We start from the raw sequence: 9,449 nt of genomic DNA on the forward strand, positions 1-9,449 counted from the left end.
ATAAACCGGGTTTATTACAAATAGTGTACAGAGCGCCAAGTAAAAGGTTTGATGTAACTTTACTGAATTATCAACTATTTTCTTCTGAGGACACAGGTTAGTTTGTACTACCTGGGCATTTGACTTGATGATTGTGATACACGGTGGAATGAAGAGTTAAAAACTGCAGCTACAGAAGAAGTGTTGAGCACAGGCACAAACTCTTCCAGAGCACTGGGAGTATTCAAATGTGGACAATCTTTCAAAATATTAATATAAGGCAAAGGAGTCGTTTGACTGCTTTTAAATGCTTCATATTCTGTCATACCTATAAACTAATTTAAAATTTCTGGAACAAATAAAATTAAAACCAAGCTTGTCTGCTCAACACAGTTATTTGTAGCAGACTTTTAACTTCCTGAGAGGTCCTAAGGAAGTACTTTTCTTTGTAACTTCTTTGGATGAGAGAATAAGAGATAGGAGAACGTAAGATGCGTAAGCTAAAATTTGTGAAAACCTAGCAGTCAGGCACTGGATATAGGAAATATTTTGCTAAGGAGCTATTTGAAATTTCAGCTAGCAGAGAATTTTATGGCTGAATTAAAATCCTTTGGAAACTGAGTTACAGAGGAATTACTGCAAAGTTGAGACAGTGGTCAGGAGCTGTCGTCAACGTGGTGGTTCTTCAAGTAAATAAAGCTGTAAACCGTGTGAAGTTTATTTACTCAGTAAATGACTGGAGTACTTTCCTGTCTGCTATCTTCTAAAAAACGGCTAGAGTCAAGTGATACTTTGAAGACTCAAAAACCTGGGTTTGCCTTGTAACTGAATTGGAGGTGTCATTCCAGGCCCATGCTTTGCCCGATTTGCTCCTCGAGGCATTACCTTTACCAGACTTTTGGCTCAGACCTGCTGTAGTGCTTAACAGATGGGAGTAATCCCTGTCTCTCTAATTGCCTTTATGCTTTGAATCTTGTTCTCATTTTCCAGAGGTTAAAAATACTTTGATAATTTAAGCAGCTAAATAAAGCTTCCGAGTGCAGCGGTGTGGTCGCTCCATGTTCTTAGCTTGCCATCTACGATCACCGCATTAATTCTGACATACCGTTGTGAGCGTTCTACATCTGATTGCATTAAAATAGCTTCCCATGTCATATTTTAGTAGATAAAATTAAATTATTGGCTCTTCTAGCCAAGGCTGGCACCCTTAATAAGATCATAATCTCTGGTACAGAGGAAAAGACGGTTGTTTCAGTGAAAGTTGAGGAAAGGCGGGCAAAATTCAAGCAATAGTGCCCACTATACTACTCCTGCCAGTCCTATTTCTGAAAGGAAGTTTTCCTTGTATACCCCTTGCTTTACCTCTCTATTTATAATTGATTCTATTCTTCCCCTTTGCTACTGTCTTTTATATTGAAACATACCAGGAGTATTGTCACATCTTATTTTTAAGCTTTCCTCAGGGTTATACATGGAGCAAGATTGTTCAAATGAATGTTCTTCTAGACTCTGAATTAAAGAAAAGGGCATTTGACATGCTCACTGCCTAAGCAGTCAATGTCTAGACATAGTTTTTCAATCCAATTTAAGCTTTTCCTGTACAAGAGAAACTTTTTCCTTCCAGCTGCCTACATTTTAGAATAGAGTAACAGTAATTTCACATCATCTCAAATCTAGACAGAGGTTTCCATTGAGTTACATGTCTAGTTGTTTCCTTCCTAAAATATTTGTTGCACAATAAGAAGCAATTAACTCCAAAAAAAAAAACAGATAAAAAGGTCACGATGATAGGTTTTCCAGTCTTTTGAGAATATACTGTTTTTCAAAATCCATTTTCAGTTATCTGAGAACAAGGCATTATTTGCTGTGCTCTGGTAGGAAGGGTTTATAGAATTATGTAAATACTTAAGATTCCTTTCAGCTGCAATTAGAGTACCCAACTCAGATGTTTTTGTAGCACCCAAAAAAGTTAGAGTTAACGAAAACATTCTATGTTACTCTCATATTCACCGTTTACTTCAGGAGAGAACAATCATATGGTGAAGAATTGAATGAGCAGAACAGGGACACCTAATCTTCAGAGGAAACAAAGCACAGACAGTGGCAATGCAGACACAGTCACATCTTAAGCCTGACCTGACTGAAACCCTTAGGAGTGCCTCTTTTGATTCAGTCTTTATGTGATGTTTACATGTGTATTTTATGGTGAGTTTCCACCTTCTAATGGAGTAAGACCTTTCACAAGATGCTAAGCAGCCACCAGGTTAATGCAGACTTTCATTCACTACTCCGCAGAGATGAAAAGATGTAAATTTAATTAGCATTCCCCAGAATCATCTAGTTGTGTGCTATTAGTGGAACTTCAGAATCTGCATTAAATGTTTTCTTCAGAGCTGATCCAATCTGATCTGAGGACTTCTTTTTTTTTAATAAAAGGGGTGAATATAATGGAAAAATACTTCCTATGAAAGTCCTCTAATTTGTGTATTAATAAAAGCTTTAACATCCCTGTTTTTCTTGTTTTTAGGCGAATATGTTGTTATGACTACACATTTTCATTTGAAGAGAAAGATCGGTTACTTTGTCATCCAGACTTACCTGCCATGCATCATGACAGTGATACTGTCACAGGTGTCCTTCTGGCTTAACAGGGAATCTGTCCCAGCAAGGACTGTATTTGGTAAGCAAGACCTATAAACCACTCGGCAATCATAAACAAAACAGGTTTGGGAAACTTTATGGTGAAGCCAGTTACGTGTGACATGACACTGGAGAACCACGTGAGCCTGCACGTCGTGCAGTACACAGCAGGTCATGTGTTTCGTTGCAAAGATGTAGCAGAAACTGATTTAAGATGCAAAGCTTTTAAACTGGCTGTAAAAGGAGACCTGAAAATATCTTAAGCAATCTATTGTAATTTGAATTTTTCAAAACAGTAAACTTACACATAAAACATTTCTGACAAAGGCAATGACATTCACGGTGAGGATTGTCAAAAAGGCAGTGGCTGTTGGTCGTTTGCCATCCTTAGGCCCTTCGAAACTTCTCATCTTAGAAGTCTTTTTTCATCAATCCCTTTTGCGGGCTGCTGCTACGGGTTTCCAGTTGCAATCAGTAAAAAATCATTGTGCTTAGACTAGTGAATAGATGCACTCAACGAATGCAGAATGACAATCTAAAGGACTCTAAGTTTATGCAGTTGGTCCCTCGTGTTTTCACCACCACTTGCAAATGCTTATCTTAAATTTGGAAACACAAAATTAGAAAAATAGAATAGTCTTTGGAGATATTAATCCAAGTCAATACATGATTATAAAAAAAAAAGAGAGAGCAGAAAAAAACCACATATAACAAATCTTCAGCTAAGGAAAACAGAACCTGAGATTTCTGCTATGTGACCTGGTCTTTTTTACGCCATTCAAATGGGACACCTGAACACCTTTGGAAGTGGAAGAACACACAGCCGTGCTGGCTCTTGCCCTCATGTCCCTGCCCCAGGGCACTGCTGGGGCAGGACACCATGGCACCTCCTGCTCTGCCAAAGAGAATTTACCCCTTTACTCTGGACATAGCAAAGCCAGAGAGTCACAAAGCCTGATGTTGAGAAACACAGATTCTGAAACCCTTGTTGAACAAGAGCTATTTTTATTGACCTTTTCTGGCACTCTTCACAGCTGTGCTTTAGTTTTCCAGTGCCTCTGGAAATTAGTCTCAACTTGCCTAGCATCAAACCTCCTGAACGAAGGAGAGTCTTTCTGTTGATTCACAGATGTGCATTTACAGAGGAATGGTTTAGGCCACAGTATAATTAAATTTGATTTACATAATATCATTTAGGCTAACATCTAAAATTAGTTCTGAATTTTTATCATCAACTTCACCGAGAATTAACCTGGGACTTTTATGGGTGTCTGTAGTCAAAGCTATTGAAATTGGAGCTATTTTATCTCTTTTAACATATGCTATTTAAAAAGAAATGTCAGATCATCAATTTGAAGTGCTGTACTTCATTGTCCCTAGATAGGGAATAAAATTTCCTAGTCCACAATGAATAGTGTATAATACCGTGTGACGTTCAAGCCACTATCTTCACAAGCTCAAGAACCCACACATCTCAGCAAGTTTTCCTTTTAGAAAACAGCTGTTTAGTAAATAGCCTTGTCTTGACTTCGTCAAGATAGCTTTTTCATTTCTTAATGACAGTAGAACAATGTTTTACATGGGTGTATAGACATGCAGAAGTACAACTTGCATCTTTTAGCCCACATAGGACCACAGATAATAAAAGTCATAGATCCTTTTTTATTACTATGCAAGGTAAAAATAAGCTCCCTAGTCATGTGTGAAGGATAAAATTAGCTTGTCTCTCGGGGAACAGAAATCCCTTCCTCATTAGGCACTAATAATTCAAGATCTTTACACCAGCACATAAATACATTGCTCATTATTTGGCCTGGTTTAGACCACTGCATGTTTTCACAAACACTGCAGAGAGGATGAACTCAACGTGCCACACTCCACACATGACACTGCAGTTGTCAAGGTAACTTGTGGGCATGTGATTTGATGGAAATATCTGGCCTGCACTTGTAGATTTTTATTTTTTTTCCCCAAGCAGCTGCAAGCAGAGTGAGTTCAATGCAGTCCTGGCCGGTTATGGGAAAAGGTTAATCAGCAGTGCTATGTTATTGTTGTTCTTACATAAATTCTTTGCTCTTTTCAGTGCCTCAGAGAGTAAAGCGACCGGAATCTGCACTACTATTGGTTCAGATAAATGTAGTATCATATAAAGCTTAGTGCATTTGAGTATGCCCATATCAAGTAAGGAGCATATATCAAATAAGTCAAACGAAACCAAATTTTCCAGTTTTCTATCTAAATATCTTAGAACAGTTGTGAGGAAGAACTAAAAACATTGTAATCACATCTGTAGGACAACTGGCAGGGCATGAGTAAGGAACGGCAACAGTGATTCTCCCAATACCAGGAAAAATAAAGTAGTATCCAGTCCACAACTCAAAATATTTTTTCTATTCCAACTTCGAAAATAACCTTCTGCTACAACAATATCAAAGAATAAAGGTATAAGAGATGCCTTGAAGATCCTGTAACTTTCACAGGACTTGAAATCTGGTACCCTCAATTAGCAACTGAACTTAAGGAGGGAAGTTTATAAAAATTAGGAGCAAGGCCAAGGCTTTCCCATATATTGTAAAAGCCAAGAAACGGAGCACAAAGTACAGTCACCGATGGAAAGGCACTGAAACTCTTTGCTTTGCAGGAGTCACGACTGTCCTGACAATGACCACTCTGAGCATCAGCGCGAGGAACTCTCTGCCCAAGGTGGCCTATGCCACGGCCATGGATTGGTTTATCGCCGTGTGCTACGCCTTCGTGTTTTCCGCACTCATCGAATTTGCAACAGTGAATTACTTCACAAAGAGAGGCTACGCATGGGATGGCAAAAGTGTCGTTCCCGAAAAGGTAACACCTTGATATATATCCCAGTAGGTCATGCTTGGTCTCTATCTGTTGGCTGGTTTTTTAGCCCCTTAAAAGTTCCTGTTATTCAGAACAGTGAATAATCATTCCAAAAGAGTTTCCTCCTGTATTTGCACATGGTGTTTCTATGTATAAACAATAATTGCTTAGACATCAAGTACTTAGATACTACTACTGACACACTAGGTGATAGTTAATGCTGTTCGTAATTACTAACTGCTATTAATTATTGACTAAAGTAGTTGGCAGTTGTATTGGGAATATGCAACTCTGCTGGAGGAACATCACGCTGACTGCAGCCTGGGATCAGCCCCGGTCTGTAGATCACAGGTGCGTCAAGAAGTTGTTGACATTTAGGAGATGAAAGAACGAGTCTCCCATTTCCTATGAGTTATGTCAGCTGCTTCTCTGAGGAAGCTCATTTGGATTTTGGTTGGGTTTTTTTTTTTGGTTTCGTTCTTCTGTGAGAAAGATCTTGAAAGAGATTTCTAACCTGCTTTAATGAACATGCACAGACTAGAGATTCAGCAGAATAAATATTTGGAGTAGCAGATGTTACTCACTGACACTCAAATATATGTGTTTAATTCAGGAGTATATGCTTTTTTTTTGCTAATTTAGTTGCATAAGTCAGTGAGAAAAGAAATTAGGACATTTACACAGTGACAACTAATATAAAAGTACTGTAGAACAAATGAGTGAGATAAAATAATGAGCTGCAAGACTGCTGGTGAATATTGAGTTTTCAGTTACTGCTGATCCTTTCACTGAGAGTTATTTGTATGACTGCTGTGCTCCTGTCTTCATGAAATGTGTTGTAAAAAATGGGGTGTGTTTATAGAACAATATCCTTAAATGTTGAATGTTGCCGTGCTAACATAAGCTACCTCATAACGTAGTTACTCTAATCAGCCATTCGTTTCAAAGAAAATTACATTTTCTGAAAAAAAACCCCACACCAATATAAACACAATATTCAAACGCTGTTTTTTAAACATTGGAAGATTTAGGTTTTTGCATTCCTCAGCAGGTAAGGGTCTTTCCACGTCATTTAATATAAATCAGCAACGGCATCCCACTACCTGGTAGAGTGCATTATTGGTGGGCGTAAGGAAAGCAAAGCAAAGCAAATGGACGGTGAGCAGAGCAGCACAGCTCTAATTTAGAGCTCTAATTAACTATCGCATTACTTTTTTCATACAGCTGAATTCAACTTAAAACATTAAGATGCTGAGTGGTGTCAGGGCTTTCTGTGGATCAGATTTCTCATGGCATTTAAATCTGTCAGAGGGGTCTCCCTGGAGACTTGTGTGAAGTGGATCTTGGCTTGCCACAGTTACTGCTGCTCACTGGAGTATCTGGCTGAGAAGGAAGCAGCACTGGCTTCGTACTCAGTGTGTTAGCAGCTTTCCTGCTCAGGAGGAAAAGAACAGACGGACAAAAAAAATAAAAAATATAATCTTTCTGGTATTACCTTTTTTCTTTCCCCAGTATTTTTTTTAGCCTGTTTGTTCCTCCTATTCAGCAGAAATTTGAAAGCTTTTTCTTGGCCTCAAGCTCAGCTGAACGTTACTGTCATGAAATAAAGAGCATCTACATCAAAGTGAACCCCATTTCTGACCAAGCAGCAGAAATTTAACATTTCAGCTTTCGTTGCCTTCCTGCGTGGGGCTCCAAGCCAGGCTTTGACAAGCCTCTCCCCTTTCGCAGCTTCCCTTCACGTCCCAAGGGTCCTGCAGGAGCCTGTCTGCTCCTCAAAATGTTCACCTCTTGAACAAGAACTTTTTTTCCAAAGCCCCCTTACTAGGTTGTCGATATAGCTATTAATCTACAGCTGATCTGTCGTGAGAAGTAGTGACTACTTAAAAAAAAATAAAAATGAAATGACACAATAGGTCACATTCTGCTGCTGTTTTCTTTAGATTGTTTTTTCCCCCTCCTTTCAAGAGAATAAAACGGATAAAACTTGCTTATTTGTTTTGTGGCAAATACTGCCTGAAGATTTTCTAAGCTCTTGGAATTATCTGGGATTTTTTTCTCTCATAATCAGAGAAACTTGAGGCGTAGCGATGCTTTTCTTTACCCCTCCTTAATGACCCACTGCATCTCTCTTCTACGTTTATCCTTGTGCAGCAGCTGGAGGGAGGTTTTGGACTGTCTGCAACAGGGACAGCCAAATTCCATCTGGTATCCCCAGATATCAAAATACTATTTTTGTTTTAACTTCGAGTAGATCCCAGAGGTAGAATACTAGAAAACGTAAGGACCCAGGGAAGAAATCTAGGTATTGCTTCTGATCAATAAGTTCTTCCCCACTAAAAGATTTTCAATACATTCTTGCTTTAGCAATAGAGGTATTTATCACACAGATGTTGTATGGCAAATGTGTGTATCATACAGCTATTTAATTCCGTGTATATAGAATAGCATTTCAGCCATTATGATCCTACTGTACCATTCAAACGTTTAAGTTTCTATTCCATAACACACATGCTTTTGGTGTAAACCAAAACAGTGAACAGAATAGTGGCAGCTTTGCATTTTATTTAATAACCCACTCATTTAGTGCTCTTTAGTGCTTTTCTAAATTTAAAAAAAAACCAAACCCAAAAAACAACAAAACAAGTATAAATAATACAATAAAATAAAATTAAAAAAAGGAAAATTCGCCGTTGTCCCAAGCGGATTCAAGTTTCTGGCTTTTATTTTTATTGTGTATTTTTATGTATGAACTGTTTTAATATTGGAAAGCTACATTAATAAATTCAGTGTCTTTTAAAGTTTTTGTCCTGGTCAAGAAGCACAGTCAATTAAGGGAATATTGAATTCTAAGTGGTTTGTCACTGTTGATTAACATTAAAAGCAATTTTGTCTATCAGTGCGCCTAGCTATCAGTAGACACCCTCATTATAGTTTATCCATCATCTAATTTGGTTTAACTAATACAAGCAACGCAGATGGATGATTTTGCCTTTGTCTTCACCAAAATATATTGCATGAGCAGTCTATCCGGACACTGATCTCTTTCTTACGGCTTATTACAAAATTTGTGGTATGAATTCAATTAATTGCACAGTCGGTGTTTGTTCTTAATCATCTCAAGGGATAAGGTAGCGAGAATAAAACATTTTCTTCTTTCTTCAGCCAAAGAAAGTGAAGGATCCTCTCATTAAGAAAAACAACACGTACACAGCTGCAGCTACGAGCTACACCCCCAATATTGCAAGGGACCCTGGGCTGGCAACCATTGCTAAAAGCGCAACCATCGAGCCCAAAGAAGTTAAGCCAGAAACAAAACCTGCAGAACCCAAGAAAACTTTTAACAGCGTCAGTAAAATCGATCGACTATCAAGAATAGCCTTCCCCTTGCTTTTTGGAATCTTTAACCTAGTCTATTGGGCTACCTATTTAAACCGGGAGCCGCAGTTGAAAGCTCCAACTCCACATCAATAACCTCATTTATCCGTAGAGTCCTGTTTTGTCTTTCGCTCTGGGAATTGCTTCCCGTTGTCACATAGAGTAATTCCCATTTGCTTCATTGCCTCTGTCTTAAAAGAAAATAAAGGTTTCCTTATTTAACAAAAGGTAAAAAATAGATCTGTATATTTTAAAGACTTGTGTATGAGAGAGAACAATGGAAGTTCTGTGCTTTGGGAAAGGGATTTTGAAGACAGGAAAGAGAGAGTTATAAAGTAATGGGAGAAAAAAAAGAAAAAATAAAAGAAAATCATTTGTAGATAGCTTAATACTGAATGTCCCTAAAAGGCGTTGTATATGTACATGAAAAAGATATTTTTATTCAAAGGACTGTAGGGAGTGGGAAAATATTCTTTATGATGTTCCTGATGCACAGACTATACCGTACCCTTTATTCAGCCACTGTTTATAATCTTTTCAAGGATGTAAAGCTTTCCATTTGCTGAAACCCGTAAGAAATATTATTTTCCTAATCCCTTTTCTCTTCTATA

General features: G+C 38.1%; 1 protein-coding gene across 1 annotated transcript in view; it reads left to right on the top strand.

The window, feature by feature from the left end:
- The window catches only part of GABRA1 (gamma-aminobutyric acid (GABA) A receptor, alpha 1), a 37,086-nt gene extending 27,876 nt beyond the window's left edge, over positions 1-9,210 (top strand). The window contains exons 7-9 of the mRNA XM_009866325.1: positions 2,507-2,659; positions 5,261-5,463; positions 8,626-9,210. Coding sequence (XP_009864627.1) covers positions 2,507-2,659; positions 5,261-5,463; positions 8,626-8,934 — 665 coding nt within the window. The 3' untranslated portion in view covers positions 8,935-9,210. The remainder of the gene's footprint in view (positions 1-2,506; positions 2,660-5,260; positions 5,464-8,625) is intronic.
- The last annotated feature ends 239 nt before the right edge of the window (positions 9,211-9,449 follow it).

This window comes from Apaloderma vittatum, unplaced genomic scaffold, assembly GCF_000703405.1.
Source record: "Apaloderma vittatum isolate BGI_N311 unplaced genomic scaffold, ASM70340v1 scaffold21403, whole genome shotgun sequence".
Classification (NCBI taxonomy): Eukaryota; Metazoa; Chordata; class Aves; order Trogoniformes; family Trogonidae; genus Apaloderma; species Apaloderma vittatum.